Source organism: Bos mutus, chromosome 3 (assembly GCF_027580195.1).
Source record: "Bos mutus isolate GX-2022 chromosome 3, NWIPB_WYAK_1.1, whole genome shotgun sequence".
NCBI lineage: Eukaryota > Metazoa > Chordata > Mammalia > Artiodactyla > Bovidae > Bos > Bos mutus.
Genome location: NC_091619.1, coordinates 102406564 through 102425436, shown reverse-complemented (window position 1 = coordinate 102425436; position 18873 = coordinate 102406564). Strand labels below are relative to the sequence as shown.

General features: G+C 41.6%; 1 protein-coding gene across 1 annotated transcript in view; it reads left to right on the top strand.

Annotated features, from left to right (window-relative positions):
• The window catches only part of ZMYND12 (zinc finger MYND-type containing 12), a 36475-nt gene that overhangs the window by 1322 nt on the left and 16280 nt on the right, over nucleotides 1-18873 (top strand). Inside the window, exons 2-3 of the mRNA XM_005888970.2 lie at nucleotides 10636-10777; nucleotides 12213-12384. Coding sequence (XP_005889032.1) covers nucleotides 10636-10777; nucleotides 12213-12384 — 314 coding nt within the window. The remainder of the gene's footprint in view (nucleotides 1-10635; nucleotides 10778-12212; nucleotides 12385-18873) is intronic.

Genomic DNA, 18873 nt, shown 5'->3' with positions numbered 1-18873 from the left:
AGTAATCCTACTTGAATTGTTTCTTCAGACTCGTGTTTTAGTGTTTTATGTGGATATGTGTTTGTACTAGTGAAATGTATTTCCTACTATAGGTTGATTTTTCAAAAGTTTGAAAATCATTGTGATAGGTAATAGTAGAAGTTTATACCAAGAAGATAAAAGTTAGGGCCAAACAGTGATACGAGACCAAGGAGTTTGGAATTTATCCTCGGGGGGGTCATGGATGGTTTTCACATGCTCTCATTTGTATTACGGAAAGATGACAGGTATCAACGTGAAGCTAGACTGGAAAGTAGACGCTAAAGGCTACATAGCTTCTCAATTGCAGTGGTCCGGGTGGAGAGTGCACACACCTCTTGGACTGAATCCAGTGTCCCTCCTCAGTGCTTTCACAGCACTCGTCATGTCCCCTATCCTCACATTTATGACAGATTTAAATCATTTGTTTAGTGGCCTGTGCCCCTCACTGAGCTGTATGCTCCCTGAGCGCAGGGGCGGCATCTCCGTCTCCACTGTTGTTTCTTTATTGCATACAGAATACAATTCAGAATTTGTAGCAGAAACTACAAAGCCCTGGCTGCCTCTCTACTTTCATTTCCCGCCACACTCACCCTTCTTTTCCTGGATGCAGTTACAGAGGCTTTCTTTCAGTTCCAATTTGCCAACTCCTTTCCTCCCTCAGTTTCTTTGCCCAGCCTGTTGCCTCTGTTGGGAATTTTTCTCTACAGTCACAGCTCTTCCTAACTCTCTTTCATCTTTCTCTTCTCAGAAATGTTATTTCTTCAAAGAGGTATTTCTGCTAAACCCAAACTAAATTCTATCTCATTTTCTCTCTCACATTTTTCCTTCACTTTTTCAATACTTTTATATTTTTGTCTCACTTGTTTAATGTCTTTGTTTTTGTTTTTGCTGTGTGGTTTATGGGATCTTAGTTCCCCAACCAGACTTTGAACCCTTGTACCCTGCACTGGAAGCATGGAGACTTAACCACTGGACCTCCAGGGAAGTCCTGAGTAAACACTTCTAAGTGCAGGACTGGCATTCTGGAGAGAGGGAAGACTCCTTTGCCTGATACAAGCATCCACCTCTTCTGTTGTCCTCTTCATCCCTCAAGCCCAGAAGTAATTCCTCCTTCCTCTCAACTCACTTTGTAGTTACTTTGTAATCTTTCAGATGACTCTTATTTCCCTGACTCATTTTAGTTGTTGGCAAGCCTGTTAGCTCAATTTTATCATGCTCCATTAATACAGGATGCCGTGCCATTAATGCAGAAGTGTTATGTTTAATATGTAGATGGACTCTCATATGTTATCTTTGATCTGTTTCAGACCCATCTGTGTATACCCTATGGTCTCCAGCAAAATATCTTGAAATGGTTGAAACTAAATATTTGATGAATCCATGAATAAATTATTATTTCCTATGCCCTTATCCTCCATTATTTTCTTTCACTGCTTTCACTCCCTTTAATTATTTTTGAGGTCTTCTCCTCTCCCCCTAACTTTTCTCCAGATATCTATATCCTTGTGTCCTAGAGAGGTCATGATTTTCCAGAAAATAAAACTGTGATAGTCGTTCTCTCTCTCAAAAATGAGGGCCTTTAATTCTCCCTTATAGGGTTTTTACGATTGAATGTAAAGCATCTAGCGCCATGCCTGAGATCAAGTTGGCACTCAATAGATATTGTTTTTCCTTACTCCAAATTTAAAGATCAGGAAGGGAAGTCAACTTGAATTTGTGGAAGTTAATTTTTTTGCAAAAGAATTTTTTGATTGCAGATGTAATTCATGCTCAGTGCAGAAAACTTGAAATTACTGAATACAATATATAATACAATACAAAATATAAACATGAAAAATAATTCATAACCTCACAATCCAGATAATTAATAGCTTCACATTTTAGTGAATTTTCTTATGTTCTTTTCCTATAAATTCATTTATTTATTACATTCTGTGTAATCTTGTGCATATCATTCTGTGTGGGACTGTGAGAATGTTCCCAGGAAATAGGCGTTTTTAAGAGAAGGCAATTTTATAAAGTACACAGCAACATTACAGGTAAAAGAGGCTTTAGCAGTATAGGTTAGTAAGTTGTAGCGTTGAGATAAGAGTAATTTGCAATAATTTTTCCTTTCATTTAACAAATGGGGCACAAATAAAAATGCTCTCACTGTGTAGGAAGAGATAACAGTCAAGTGGTATTCAATAGTAGGATCTGTGGTGAACTGGAGAATTCAGGCCCTGCTTAACAGTCTTCCACTTCAGTTTAAAAAACATGGGAATGGCCAAACAAAACACGTCTAACCCACAAGCTATTTGCTTGTGATCCCTGATTTGAATGCATACTTTTCCAATCCTTCTTTATGCATGGCCCTGTGACAACTGTTAGGGATGATACAGATGAATAAGCAGAAAGCTCATAAATATATAAAATATGCTCCCTTTCTTTAGAAAGGCAAGATATGCAAATGTGCTTAGTGGAACAAAAGTTCAGGCAGTTAAGTCAGTTAATATTTCCATTGCTCACACAATTACTCACTAAGCCCCTATTTAATAAAAACCCTGTGGAACTCACCTATTTCTTTATTCTGACTGTTACGTGCTTTTATTCATTTGTTTACAGTGATTCTCTATCAAAAAACCCTTTAAAATGCTTTTTGTCACTTGTGTGAGAGCCGTCACAGTTTATAAAGCAAATACTTTATTCACTTCTTTGTCCCAGAAGAAAGGAAAGCAAGAGAGTGTTTGAGCGCAGCAATTATTGTCTGTGACTGCTTTTATGCAACAATGAGTTGAGTAGTTGCAACAGAGACCACATGGCTCTCAAAGCCCAAAATTGACTATCTGGCCCCAAGAAAAGCTTTGCTAATCCCTGTCCTCAGTTATTGTTACCTATTTTGGAGTATGTGTAAATGGAATCAAACAGCCAACTTTCTCACCTTTAAATAAAAGTATGTAATAGGCAATAGAAGTGAAAAACTCCCCTTTCAATAATGAATAGAAAAACTAAACAAAACATCAGCAAAGAAATATGACTTGGACAACAATATAAACCAGCTAGACCTAACAGACATTTACAGAATACAGAATATGTATTCTTCTCAAATGCATGTGGAACATTCTCCAGGGTAGACCAAATACATACAAGAATCTCAGTAAATTTAGAAGGATTGAAAATATGCAAAATATGTTCTTCAACCACAATGGAATGAAATTAGTCAATAACAGAAGGAAATTTGAGAAATATTTGAATACGTAGAAATAATACACTCAAACAACCAGTGGGTCAAAGAAGAAACCACATGAGAAATTAAAAAAGGCTTTGAAATGAAATGAGAACAAAAACACAACATGCTAAAACTGAAGGGATACAGTAAAAGCAGTACCTAGAAGGAAATTCATAGCTGTAAACAAATACTCTAAAAAAGAAGGAAGATCGCAAATCAATAACCTAGTCTTACATTTTAAGAACTAAGAGAAAGAAGAGCAAAATCAACCCAAAACTAGCAGAAGGAGGGAAATAGTGCAGATTACAGCAAAGATAAATGAAATAGAAAGTAGTGAAGTGAAATCGCTCAGTTGTGTCCAACTCTTTGCACTGTAGCCTGCCAGCCTCCTCCATCCATGGGATTTTCCAGGCAAGAATACTAGAGTGGGTTGCTATTTCCTTCTCCAGGGGATCTTCCCAACCCAGGGTTCGAACCTGGGTCTCCCACACTGTAGGCTGACTCTTTACCATCTGAGCGAAATAGAAAATAGGAAACAATAAACAGAATTAACAAAACCACAAGTTGTTTAAAATGGTTGAAATTGACAAAACTTTAGCTAGACTGACCAAGAAAAGAAGAATCAAATTACTAAAATTGGAAAATTAAAGTGGAGACGTTGCTACGAACTTTGCAGAAATAAAAGGAGTTATAAGAGAATACTACATACAATTGTATGCCAACAAATTTGAAAACCTAGATGAAATATATTCCTAATAAGACACAAACTATTGAAACTGACTCAAGAAGAAATAGAATACTGAGTAGATCTATAATTAAAGAAATTTAGCTAAGTAATTAAAAAGAAAAGCTTTTCACAAAGTAAGCCCAGAACAATTTCACTGGTGAATTCTATCAAATATTTAAAGAAGTGTTAACAATTCTTCTATCGACCATAGATGTATGTGGGCTTCCCAGGTGGCGCTAGTGGTAAAGAATTTGCCTCCCAATTCAGGAGACATACGAGACACAGGTTCTTTCCTAGGGTTGGGAAGATCCCCTGCAGGAGGGCATGGCAAGCCACTCCAGTATTCTTGCCTGGATAATTCTGTGGACAGAGGAGCCTGGTGCTTCTGAAAAAATTAGAAGAGGAGGGAATAGTTTCCAACTAGTTTTATGAGGCCAGTGTTATCCTAACACCAAAACCAGAGAAAAACATCAAAACCACAGACCAATACCGCTTATGATACAAATACAGAAGTCCTTTCCAAAATACTAGCAGACCAAATCCAGCAGAATATAAAAAGAATTATATCTCATGACCAAGCAGAATTTCTCCTGGGAATTCAAAGTTTGTTCAACATAAAAGTATCAATCAATATACATCATCATCTTAATCGAATAAAGGACAAAAATCACACAATCATCTCAATAGATACAGAAAAAACATTTGGTAAAATCCAACTCCCTTTATGATAAAAACACTTAACAAAATTCCTGGGTTGGGAAGATCTGCTGGAGACGGGATAGGCTACCCACTGCAGTATTCTTGGGCTTCCCATGCGGCTCAGCTGGTAAAGAATTTGCCTGCAATGTGGGAGACCTGGGTTTAATCCCTGGTTTGGGAAGATCCCCTGGAGAGGGGAAAGGCTATCCACTCTGGTATTATGGCCTGGAGAATTCCATGTACTATATCCATGGGGTCGCAAAGAGTTGGACATGACTGAGTAACTTTCACTAAAAAAATGGGAATAGAAATGAACTTTTGTAACTGGGTAAAGAGTATCCATAAGAGAACCGTAGCGAAACACAACAGTAACATCATACTTAATAGTCAAAGACAGTAAGTGTTCCCTCTAAAATCAGAAATGAGGCAAGATGTCAGTTTCATTACTTCTTTCCCACATTGAACTAGAGGTTCTAGCTGGGGCAATTGGGGAAGACAATGAAATAAAAAGTATCCAGCTTGGAAACAAAGGAGTAAAAGTATGATCTTTATATAGAGAAACCCCTCACACAAAAAAGCAAGATTATAGGATATAAAATCAGTGTGCAAAAATCAGCTATATTTCTGTACACAAGCAAGGCACAATCTGAAAATGAAATTAAGACAATGGTTCCACTTACAATAGCACTTTAAATAAAGGAATAAATTTAATCATAGAAGTAAAAGACATACACTGGAAAAAAAAAAACCAAAATATTGTTGAATAAAACTAAGCAAAACCTAAATAAATGGAAATATATTTCATATTCATAGACAGGAAGACTTAATATGAAATAGTTTCCCTGGTGACTCAGTCGATAAAGAATCCACCTGCAATGCAGGAGACCCAGCTTCCATCCCTGGGTGGGGATTATCCCCTGGAGAAGGACCTGGCAACCCTCTCCAGCATTCTTGCCTGGGAAATCCCATGGACAAAGGAGCCTGGTGAGCTACAGTCTATGGCGTTGCAAGATCAGACACAGCTTAGCGACTAAATCACCACTACCACCACCACCACCACAGATTCAATGCAATCCCTAAAATTTCTAACCATCATTTTTGCCTTAAAGGACACTCTGATCCTAAAATGTATATGAAAACGAAAGGGACATAAAATAGCTAAAATAATCTCAAAAAAGAGCAAAGTTGGAAAACTCATACTTCTTAATTTCAATATTTACTGCAAAGCTACAGAAATACAGTGTGATACTGGCATAAGGATAGACATATAGATTGATGGAATATAATTGAGAGTCCAGAAATAAGCACATACATCTATGCATGTTAAGTCACTTCAGTCATGTCCAACTCTTTGTGACCCTATGGATTGTAGCCCACCAGGCTCCTCTGTCCACAGAATTATCCAGGCAAGAATACTGGAGTGGCTTGCCATGCCCTCCTGCAGGGGATCTTCCCAACCCTAGGAAAGAACCTGGGTCTCGTATGTCTCCTGAATTGGGAGGCAAATTCTTTACCACTAGCGCCACCTGGGAAGCCCACATACATCTATGGTCAATAGATTTTCTTTTCTTTTTTTTTTTTTCAGTTTTTTTTAATCGAAATACAGTTGATATACAATAATACGTATGTTCCATTGTATAATATAGTGTTTCACAATTGTTAAAGGTTATACTCCATTTATAAATATTGGCTATATTCCCTGTGCTGTACAATATATCCTTGCACCATATTTTATACATAATAGTTTGTTCATCTTAACTACATACTCCTATATTGTTCCCCCTCCCCTCTCCCTAACAGTAACCACTAGTTTGTTCTCTATATCTGTGACACTGCTTCTTTTTTGTTATATTCACTAGTTTTGTATGTTTTAGATTCCACATATAATTGACATCTTACAGTATTTGTCTTTTTCTGACTTATTTCACTTAGCATAATACCTTCCAAATCCATCCATATTGCTACAATTGGCAAAATATCATTCTTTTTAACTAAGTAGTATCCCAGTGTGTGTGTGTGTGTGTGTGTGTGTGTCTGTGTGTGTCTGTGTCTGTGTCTGTGTCTGTGTGTGTGTATACCTGCCAGGCTCCTGTCCATGGGATTCTCCAGGCAGGAATACTGGAGTGGGTTACCATGACCTCCTCCAGGGGCTCTTCTCAACCCAAGGGTCAAACCCATGTCTCTTTACGTATCCTGCATTGATTAGCAAGTGGGTTCTTTACCACTATCACCGCCTGGGAAGTGTGTGTGTGTGTGTGTGTATGCGTGTATCTTTTCAAATGAATGTTTCTGGGTATATACCCAGCAGTGGAATTGCTGGGTAATATAGTAACTCTACTTTTTAGTTTTTTGAATTTTCCATACCATTTTCCACAGTGGCTATACCAATTTACATTTATACTAACAGTGTATAAGTTTCCCTTTCTACACATACTTGCCAACATTAGTTATTTGTGTTCTTTTTTGATGATAGCCATTAGAACAGGTGTGAGGTGATATCTCACTGCTGTTTTGATTCACATTTAACTAAGGTCTGTCTAGTCAAAGCTATGGTTTTTCCAATAGTCATGTATGGATGTAAGAGTTGGACTATAAAGAAAGCTGAGAGCTGAAAAATTGATGCTTTTGAACTGTGATGTTGGAGAAGACTCTTGAGAGTCCTTTGGCTTGCAAGGAGATCCAACCAGTCCATCCTAAAGGAAATCAGTCCTGAATATTCATTGGAAGGACTGATGCTGAAGCTAAAACTCTGATACTTTGGCTACCTAATGCGAAGAATTGACTCATTGGAAAAGACCCTGATGCTGGGAAAGATTGAAGGCAGGAGGAGAAGGGGGTGACAGAGGGTAAGGTGGTTGGATGGCATCACCAACTCAATGGACATGATTTTGAGTAAAGTCCAGGAGTTGGTGATGGACAGGGAGGCCTGGTGTGCTACAGTCCATGGGGTTGCAAAGAGTTGGACACGACTGAGCGACTGAACTGAACTGAATGATTAACAATATTGAGTATCTTTTCACCTGCCTATTGGCCATCTGCATGTCCTCTTTAACCATAGCTTTGACTAGACTTAAAGCTCAACATTCAGAAAACTAAGATCATGGCATCTGGTCCCATCACTTCATGGCAAATAGATGGGGAAACAGTGGAAACAGTGTCAGATTTTATTTTGGGGGCTCCAAAATCACTGCAGATGGTGATTCCAGCCATGAAATTAAAAGACGCTTACTCCTTGGAAGGAAAGTTATGACCAACCTAGATAGCACATTCAAAAGCAGAGACATTACTTTGCCCACAAAGGTCAAGGCTATGGTTTTTCCAGTAGTCATGTATGGCTGTGAGAGTTGGACTGTGAAGAAGGCTGAGCGCCAAAGAATTGATGCTTTTGAACTGTGGTGTTGGAGAAGACTCTTGAGAGTCCCTTGGACTGCAAGGAGATCCAACCAGTCCATTCTAAAGGAGATCAGTTCTGGGTGTTCTTTGGAAGGAATGATGCTAAAGCTGAAACTCCAGTACTTTGGCCACCTCATGCGAAGAGTTGACTCATTGGAAAAGACTCTGATTCTGGGAGGGATTGGGGGCAGGAGGAGAAGGGGACGACAGAGGATGAGATGGCTGGATGACATCACCAACTCGATGGACATGAGTTTGAGTGAACTCTGGGAGTTGGTGATGGACAGGGAGGCCTGGCGTGCTGCAATTCATGGGGTTGCAAAGAGTCGGACACGACTGAGCAAATGAACTGAACTGAACTGATGTCCTCTTTGGAAATATATTTACTCAGTTCTTCTGCCTATTTTTAAACTGGGTTATTTTTTGATGTTAAATTGTTTGAGTTATTTATATATGATGGATATTAACCCCTTATTGGGCTTCCCTGGTGGCTCAGATGGTAAAGCGTCTGCACGCAATGCAGGAGACCTGGGTTCGATCCCTGGGTTGGGATCCCCTATTGGTCACATAATTTGCAAATATTTTCTTCTCTTCATTAGGTTGTATTTTAATTTTGTCAATGGTTTCCTTTACTATGCAAAAGCTTGTAAGTATCATTAGGTCTCATTTGTTTATTTTTGCTTATATTTCCTTTGCTTTAGGAAACAGATCCAAAGAAAAATATTGCTACAATTTATGTTAGAGAGTATTCTGCCTGTTTTCCTCTAGGAGCTTTTTGGTTTCTGATCTTACATCCATTTTGAGTCTATTTTGTATATGGTGGTGGTGGTGGTGTTCAGTTGCTCAGTCATGTCTGACTCTGACCCCACGGACTGTGGCATGCCAGGTTTCCCTGCCCTTCACTATCTCCCGGAGTTTGCTCAAACTCAAGGCTATTGAGTTGGTGATGCCATCGAATCATCTCATCCTCTGTCACCCTCTTCTCCTGCCCTCAGTCTTTCCCAGCATCAGGGTCATTTCTAATGAGTCAACTCTTTGCATCAGGTGCCCAAAGTATTGGAGCTTCAGCTTCAGCATCAGTCCTTCCAATGAATATTCAGGGTTGATTTCCTTTAGGATTGACTGGTTTGATCTCCTTGCAGCCCAAGGGACTCTCAGGAGTCTTCTCCAACACCATAGTTCAACGACATCAGTTCTTCAGTGCTTAGCTTTCTTTATGGTTCTCATACAACTCTCTCACATCTGTACATGTGACTACTGGAAAAACCATAGCTTTGATGATGTAAGACCTTTGTCAGCAAAGTGATGACAAACACTGTCTATTTTTAACATGCTGTCTACGTTTGTCATAGCTTTTCTTCCAAGGAGCAAGCTTCTTAATTTCATGGATTTCATAGCTGCAGTCACCTGCAGAGTTAGGGGCCAGAAAAGCAAACAGTTACAGATTAGCAACAATTGCCATAAAAACTAAGAATGTTCAGGCCTGCTCACTGTTCTCTTTTTCTTCTTCATTCTCAGGAAAGTGAAAGAAAAACTCATTCCTTTTTTTCCTTTTCACTGCAACAGGAGTCGTTCATAGAGGAAATTGTGTAAGGAATGGGAGGGAATTTCCTAGTGGTCCAGTGGTTTGTTACTTTCCCTGTCCCTTCCCTGGGCTCTGGTGCTCCAGTGGCGCTTTCCTTGGTTGGGGAATTTAGATCCTGCAGGCTGCATGATGTGGCCATTTAAAAAAATAAAAGGAATGGGAGTGGACTCTGTCAAAGTGCTGTCCAATAGAATGTTTCTGTAGTGATGCAAACGTTCTATATTTGTGCTGTCCAATTAAGTGTTTAAAAAATATTAAATATGCACATAAAACAGTCAGAAAAGCCATAAACTAAACTGCCACAATGCTTTTCTCTGGAGAGCTAAAACATACTGGCTTTGGAATACGGGCCTAGAGTAGCTACTTACTCTCCATACCCATGCTTCCTTACCTTTAAAAAAATAATGTTTTTTTTTTTGTTTGTTTGTTTGCAAAAAGTTGAACAGTTACTTGTGAGACCACCTGTTGCGCCGCTAGGATTGGAGGAGATTCACAGTGTGTTCCATGCGAATGCCCGCCCCCTGCCCCCCCGCCCAGCCCCAGCACAGAAGACGCAAATGGTGCTCTTCCCAGCCACGCCCCAGCTGTAAGGAAAGTGTCTCCGAGAGCCTCGTGAGAGGCTCGCGCCTTTCCCCAAGAAAAGTTCCTTACATTCATCAGCTTCAGCGTTCAGATATTTTGAAAATGACCTTAGACCATTACAGTGTTAACGTTGTCTTTGTTGTTACTAATGAAGAACAAAAGCAGAATAGGCAGAGACAGCATCACCACCTAACGGCCTGCAGAAATATCCTCCCCACTCCTCCCACACACCCCTGGTCTTTACACCACCCAGTCACCATGTGAAGGAAGAGCAAGTTTTGTCAGAAATGGCTTTAGGCTCCCTGCCTGGTCTGTGTTGAGCTTACTCTTCTAGTCCCTAGGGCCTGGCCAGCAGTAGGGTCAGGAGAATGTGCGGTCAAGCCCAAGGTAGAGATAACGAAGTCGTGTTTCCTTTGTCAGTGGTGTGGTTCATCAAAGAGCTGATTGGGGCAGCATCCACGAGAAGATATGTCAGCTCCTGATTCCCCTGCGCACCTCCATGCCCTTCTACAACTCGGAGGAAGAACGGCAGCATGGCCTGCAGCAGCTGCAGCAGCGGCAGGTAGGGCCTGTGGGACGCTGCAGGTTTAAGTCAGGGGTGCAGCACAGCGGCCCCAGTGAAAGGAGGGACTGTGCAAGGCCACTGAACTGCAACCTCTGAAGGCAGAGGTGTGGTTTTATGTCTTTATGCCCTCAGTTCCGTTCAGTCAGTTCTCCACAAATTTGCTGAATCACTGCAGTATTAGTTTCCTAGAGCTGCTGCCATAACCAAGTACCACAGATGGGGGCCTTGAACAACAGAAATTTATTTTCTCACAGTTCTGGAGGCTGGAAGTCCAAGACCAACGGTAGGTTGTCAGCAGGGTTGATTTCTTCTGAGGCCTCTCCCCTTGGCTTGCAGATGGCCGCCTTCTTGCTGTGTCCTCCTGTGGTCTTTCCTCTGTGTGCACACATCCCTGGGGTCCAAATTTCCTCCCCTAATAAAGCCACCACTAGATTGGATTAGGTGATACCCCATTACCTCATTTTAATTTGATTGCCTCTTTAAAAAGCCCTATCTCCAAATGCAGGCCCATTCATAAGGCTTCATCATATGAATTTTGGGGACTTCTCTGGTGGTCCAGTTGTTAAGACTTTGCCTCTCAGTACAGGAGGTACATGTTCCATCCCTGGTCAGGGAACTAAGTTCCTGCATGCCTCATGGCCAAAAAACCAAAATGTAAAACAGAAGCAATATTGTAACATTCAATAAAGGCTATAAAAATGGTCCACATCAACAACAACAAAAATCTTTATAAATCTTATGAATTTTGGGGTTACAAAATTCAGCCATAGCTCCCTAACATGCTAAGTATGTGATAAGAGCCTAGGCACATAGTAGAAGGTCAAGAAATGATGTATGAATATACTAGTTAATAAATAAAGGAGATTGAGAAAATTATTATTATGGCATTGATAGCATCTCAGTTATTCTGAAAAAATAATGCTTTATAAGCCATAAATCTCAAAAGATTCATTGATTTTAGTATAGTGACACCTTGAGAGCGGCTTTAGAATGATGAAGAGTCAAAGTTATTTCTAATATTAGCTAAGCAGGATAATTACAGAAGGAAAAATATGTTTGTCTCAAAATTAACTCAGAAAGGCAGAAAGTTTTAAACTGTCCCGAAACATTTCAGTTTTGCTAAACTAAAATTTTATTAAGAACATAATAATATTCATTTAATAATTTTATATTGAGCACTCATTTATGCCAAGTACTGACCTATGATGAAAAGATCCTTGTCCCTGGACCTTGGATCGTCACAGGAACTCACAGTCCAGAGTTTTCCTTTCTAATCACCTATTTTGGGTCTCAAGTCCACCTCAATGTGGTCAGGCTCACTATGGGCTCTTGACCAGGTTGTTAGGTGTTGCCCTTATCTCCAGGGATACCTATAGCCACCATTACCTTTTACCCTTAGATGTCTCAGATAGCCTCATTTTTTCTTCCACAGAAGCATTTGATTGAACTCTGTTACACCGTTGCCCAGAAATATATCTTTGAAGGAAAACATGAAGATGCTGTCCCGGCAGCTTTGCACTCTCTTCGCTTTCGCATGAATGTGCACGGCCTGAGTTCAGTTGAGCTAGTGCCTGCTTACTTGCTGTTGGCTGAAGCCAGTCTTGGTAAGTGATGCTGACTAGACACCCCCTGGAACCAGTAAGAAGTGCTATATTGAGTCATGATGGTGGTGGTTTAGTAAATAAGTCCTGCCCAACTCTTGCGACCCCATGAACTGAAGCCCACCTGTGGGCTACAGAGACTACAGAACTGTAGTCTCCTCTGTCCATGGGATTTTCCAGGCAAGAATACTGGGGTGGGTTGCCATTTCCTTTTCCAGAGAATCTTCCCAACCCAGAGATCAAATCCACATCTTCTGCATTGCAGGCAATCTCCTGCATTGTAGGCGGATTCTTTACTGCTGAGCCACCAGGTAAGTCCATATTGGGTCATATTAATGGCCAAAATGTCCAGCTCTGGCAATGGCACCAAGACACATTTTGTGGAAGAACGGGATTGCTGTAAAGTTTGGCACAAGGTGGGGAAGGAGATGTCATGGACTTTTGGTTATAACTGACTCATATCCATGCTAGCTGGCCTTAGCAAAAGGAGGAAATTTATTAGGACACTAAGTGTCCTAAAGGAAGGGAGGCTTTGTGAGATACTAAACTCTGAATGCTATAAGAAGCCAAGGTTAGTGTTGTTTCTCTCTCTTGGGTCTTGTCTCTGTTTGTCTCTGCATTCTACTTTATTTTCCATCTCTACAGACAAGCTTTTTCTACCCTCTGCTTACGCAGAAGACAGCTACCTCAAAATATCATATGTAGCTGAATTTACATTGAATTTACACATCCTCCAGGTTCAAGGTGGGTAACAGAAACTAATCAGCATCTAATTTCCAATGTTAAATTCCTGAAAAAAAGAATCGTGTTGACTCAGCTCGAGTGTGGTATCCATCTGTATCTACCTTTGTGTTGGAGTCACACAGTTCAGACAAAATTAGGAACCTGCTCCTACTGACAGGAGAGGCAATTCTGAGAGCAGCGAGCACAGACTTAGCAGACAGCACACAGGGCGGTTACTACAAGAGGGGAATTAGCGTTTTCAAGGGGGATGAACATTTTTGAGCATCTACAGCATTTTAGGTACTGTTTGGTTGTTCAGTCGCTAAGTCTTGTTTCCGATTCTTTGTGACCTCATGGACTGTGGCATGCCGGGCTCCTCTGTCCTCCACTATCTCCCCAAGTTTGCTCAGCTTCATGTCCACTGAGTTGGTGATGCTATCTAACCATCTCATCCTCTGCTGCCCTCTTCTCCTTTTGCCTTTAATACTGTACTACTGTTTTGTATATCTCAGCAGCCATTATTATTTTTTTTTTTTAAACTTTTAAAAAAGTAAAACAGTTGGAAATACTATAAAGGACTTTCCCCCTAGGCTATCTGAGAGTAAGCTGCGTACCTGACGCCCTATGCCTTGACTACTTCAGTGTGCATTTCCTACAAAGATGTCTCCTTCATAACCACAGTAAAGTCATTATTGACGATTGTCTACTAAGCAGACCCCATTCAGCTTTTTCCAGTTGTCTCAATCACATTTTTATAGCAAAAGGACAGAGCCCAGAATCACAGTCTCATTTTGTTGCCTCGGCTCTTTAGTCTCCTTCATTCTGGAATAGTTTCTCAAGCTTTCCTTGATGTTTACCATGTTGACACTTTTAAAGATTAAAGGCCAATTATTTTATAATATGTCCTTCAATTTGAGTTTTTCTGACATTTCTCCATGACTGGACTCAGGTGATATGTCTTTGGCAGGAATATCACAGAAGTGACGCTGTATTCTTCTCATCTCATCCTAGAAGTTGGCACATGTTTTTAGTTTGTTCCATTATTGATGATGTTCAAGTTACTTTATTAAGGTGGTATCTGTCAGGCTTCTCTGTAAAGTTAATCTTTCCTCTCTTTGCAATCGATAAGTTATAGAGAGGTATTTGAAACTATATAAATATCCCATTCCTCAGCAAACTTTCAGTGAATATTTATATCACCATGGACCTTTGTTTTCCTATTTTATTTAATGGGTTACAATCCATTAGTATCTTTAATTTGATGTTCAAACTGTCCTTGATTTGGCAAGTGGCAGCCCATCACACTGGCTTCTGTGTTTCCTTGACACATCCCCGTTGTTCTCTTTCTTTCTTTCTTGTTTGTTTTTTTGGGAGGTTGTGTGCGTGCGTGTGTGTGGCTGTGAGGCTTGCAGGATCTTAGTTCCCTGACCAGAGATAGAACCTGTGCCCTCAGCAGAGAAAGCATAGAATCCATTAGCACTGAAAAGTCAAAGTGAAAGTGTTAGTTGCTCAGCAGTGTCCGATTCTTTGCAACCCATGGACTGTAGCTCACCCGGCTCCTTTATCATAGGGTTTTTCAGGCAAGAGTATTGGAGTGGGTTGCCATGCCTTTCTCCAGGGGATCTTCCTGACCCAGGAACTGAATCAGGGTCTCCTGCATTGCAGGCAGATTCTTTACCATCTGAGCCATCAGAGAAGTCCCCCATTAGCACTGAACCACTGAACTGCCAGGGAATTCCCTCCCCATTGTTCTTTGATCACTTTTCCTGCTTTCTGGAACCTATCTGCAAGGAGCCCTGATTTCTTTTAGTGGAAAATGGAATTTAGAAGCCACGAATTGTGCACTAGACATACTCATTGCTAGTGAGGTATGGCTATTCCCAGGCTTCTCAGTGGACAGAATTAGGAAATATATGTATGATAATGTGTATATGAATTGATGCTTTTAAACTGTGGTGTTGGAGAGGACTCTTGCGAGTCCCTTGGACTGCAAGGAGATCCAACCAGTCCATCCTAAAGGAGATCAATCCTGGGTGTTCACTAGAAGGACTGATGCTGGAGCTGAAACTCCAATAATTTGACCACCTCATGCGAAGAGTTGACTCATTAGAAAACACCCTGATGCTGGGAGGGATTGGGGGTAGGAGAAGAAGGGGACGACAGAGGATGAGATGGCTGGATGGCATCACTGACTTGATGCACATGAGTTTGGGTAAACTCCGGGAGCTGGTGATAGACAGGGAGGCCTGGTGTGCTGTGGTTCATGCGGTTGCAAAGAGTCGGACACGACTGAGCGACTGAACTGAACTGAATGTGTATATGTATATACACATTATTTCTAAATCTCTTTATCTCTCTCTCTCTACGTCTGTTTCTATACATGATCTTGGGTCCCTAGGACTACATTTAAATCCACAGGGTTCAATCTCATTTTCTCCCATTTTATATTTGTAGTTCTCCTCTCTGATGGTGAGAATGTTGGCTTCCATTTTCACTGACGTATCTATATGTTTAATCTGTTACCCTGTATGAGTTAACCTCCCATTTCTAATCCTATTCTTTCCCCTTCAGATGCCCTCCTCTCCTTTTGTGGGCTCTGACTCCTTATTCTGGGATGCCTCTTCTGCATGGACCCCCTCCTCACTGGTTTGCACTCTGACTCTTCATCCCAGGCCACTTAGCTGCAAAAATACCCTTTTTACCCTGCTTTGGTCCGACTCCCCATTCTGGCCTGTCCCTCCTCCATAAGTAGTGGAAGACCGCTGGACAAGGAAGTACAGCTTAGGCTCTGTTTATCTCTGACACTGACTAGCTATGGAATGTTGGAGAGGTCACCCTAGCCTAAATCCTATCATCTCTCATCTGAATTACTCCCTGCCAACTGGCCTCTGCAATCTTCCCTGGCCTCCCTCTAATCTGGTCTCTAAACAAAATGTGACCAACTCACTCCAATAAGTAAAGACCAAGTTCCTAAAGCAACCTATCAGCCCATGCTTGGTCCAGCCTTTATGAATTCTCTCACCTCACCTCTCATCTTCTCTCTCCCTTTCGGCTGTGTTGGCCTTCTCTCGTTGGCACTGCGATGCTTCCTTGTTCTGGAAGGTTCTTCTCTAGCTACTCTCCCCACTTCTCCTCCCCTCCCCCTCACCTGACTAACTCCTATTCATCCTTCAGGCTCAGCTTGAGTCACCACTCCCGTCTAGAACCCTTTCCCAAGCTCCTAGACTGAGTCGATTCTCTTTTTTTGTGTATGCAGTTAGAAACATCTTTCTTTTTTCTGGGCACTTACCTTGATAATAATTATACATTTGTTGATGGGGCTTCCATGGTAGCTCAGCGGTAAAGAATCTGCCTGCCAATGCAGGAGATGCGAGGTTGATCCCTGGGTTGGAAAGATCCCCTGGAGAAGGAAATGGTGGCCCATCCCATTTTTCTTGCCTGGGAAATCCCATGGAGAGAGAAACCTGGCGGGCTACAGTGTATGGGGTTGCAAGAGAATCTGACACGACTTAGCAATTAAACACGAACAACATTGTTGATGAGCTTATTTAATTCAAGTCCCTCTCCTGTGATCGACCATAAGTTCAGGGAGAACTGGGGCTGTGTATATTCTTACTCCAGAGAAGGCAATGGCACCCCACTCCAGTACTCTTGCCTGGAAAATCACATGGACCGAGGAGCCTGGTAGGCTGCAGTCCATGGGGTCGCGAAGAGTTGGACACGACTGAGCGACTTTCACTTTCACTTTTCACTTTCATGCATTGGAGAAGGAAATGGCAACCCACTCCAGTGTTCTTGCCTGGAGAATCCCAGGGACGGCGGAGCCTGGTGGGCTGCCGTCTATGGGGTGGCACAGAGTTGGACACAACTGAAGCAACTTAGCAGCAGCAGCATATTCTTACTCATCATAGTGTCTTTACATCCAGAACAGTACTTAGTGTAGAGAAGGCACTCAGAAACCCTCTCACAGGACCTGACACCTAAATGGGAACTATGTAAGCATTTGTTGAACCTGAGTCGTCTTCACAGGACTGTTTTGAGGATTAAATGAATTTGTGTGTCATGAACATGAAAGTGCTTTGCAAGCAGGAAAGTGCTGTCTAGATGGAAGGTTTCATTATAACTCCCACCATTACTGATTTGTAACCTTGCCAACCTTTTTGAAAGTCTAAATAAATCATGTGCCCCCCACCCCCTACATGCCTCTCCCATCTTAGAGATTCCTCCAGACTGGAGTGGAAAAATTATAGGCATTTGTCTTTTTTTAAGTAAAGCTTTGGAATTTTAACCCTCTGGAAAATGACATTTTCAGTAATACTTCAAAGAGGAGCCACTTTATTCATCTTCTCTCACTCTAGTCAGCACTTTGGAACTGGGAGAACCTAGGTTTAAATTTCACCTCCTCAATAGTTGTGGGATCCCAGTCATCGAGCTTTTTCTTACCTTAGGGCTCTCTTACACATTGCCTGGAATGCTTGTTTCTCCCTCTTACATGGCTGATTCCGTTCAACCTTCAGGCATCTGCTTAAACACCACCTTCTCAGAGATGTCTCCTGTAATCATCCAAAGTAGGTTTCTCCCTGCCTTTTTTTTTTTTTTTGTACATGAATGTCCACAGCCACTTTATTCATAACAGGCAAAAACTGGAAACCACCCAGCTGTCCCTCGGTGGGTAAATGCGCATCAAACTGTGGCACATCCATACAGTGGAAAGCTAGGCAGCAATAAAGAGGAATCGACTGGTGATACACTCAGCAACCGAGGTGGATCACCAGAATCTTAAAGGGAAAGTGAAAGTGAAGTCGCTCAGTCGTGTCCGACTCTTTGCGACCCTGTGGACTGTAGCCCACCAGGCTCCTCCGTCCATGGGATTCTCCAGGCAAGAATACTGGAGTGGGTTGCCATTTCCTTCTCCACTCCCTGCCTTTTTTGATAACTGTACACTACTGAAGCGACTTAGCAGCAGCAGCAACAGCTGTTCATTTCCTTCCTAGCGCTTCACTTTTTGTTTCTTTATTGTGTAATGATTTCACTGGACGGTAAACTCCTTAAGGTCAGGACTGCAGCATGCAATGAGCATCTGGCAGACTGGTAGACACTGGACAGATCTGATGAACTTAGATTAACTGAAGGCATGCAGTTTCCTCCTCTGATATTTCTTTTGCAGGGTTGTTTGCAGATGTAATCACAGATGCAGGTGGCCTCGCCTGGTGGAAGGCTAGTGGAAGGCATAGTGTAAGGCAGGCCCTCATTAAATGCTGATTCCTTTTTCTTCCCCTGGGCGCTTCCCAGCCACACCTTTGAATTATTCGTGACTTTTATTCTGGGCTTCTTTACTTTCAGCACCAAGTCCTGCAAAATCTTCCACATAATATATCTCGGATCTCCACAACCCAATGTAAGCCTGCTGACTCCCCCTTGAGACAAGTACCACTGTTCCTTAACTGGCCATCCTTTCTCTCTCTACTGTGTATGCTCTGCAAATTGCCCTGTAGGATAGTCTCCCTTCCTGATGTCTCTGTTACCTCCACTCTATCCCTGCACCTCTCTAGGTAAGCACTGTATGGAGGAGGGCATGCCTGAGCTCACCCACTCATGGGTCACAGTCTTAATTCCGACCTGCTTGTCACAGCTTGATCTGCTCACCTCATTATATCCTGCTCTCTGAATTTGCAGCCTTGTCCTTTTTTTTTTCTCACACATACCCTTTTTCCTTTGGTACTGATCCTTGTTTAAATGTGGTTCAGCTTGGCCTAGGGGCCTTCTTTT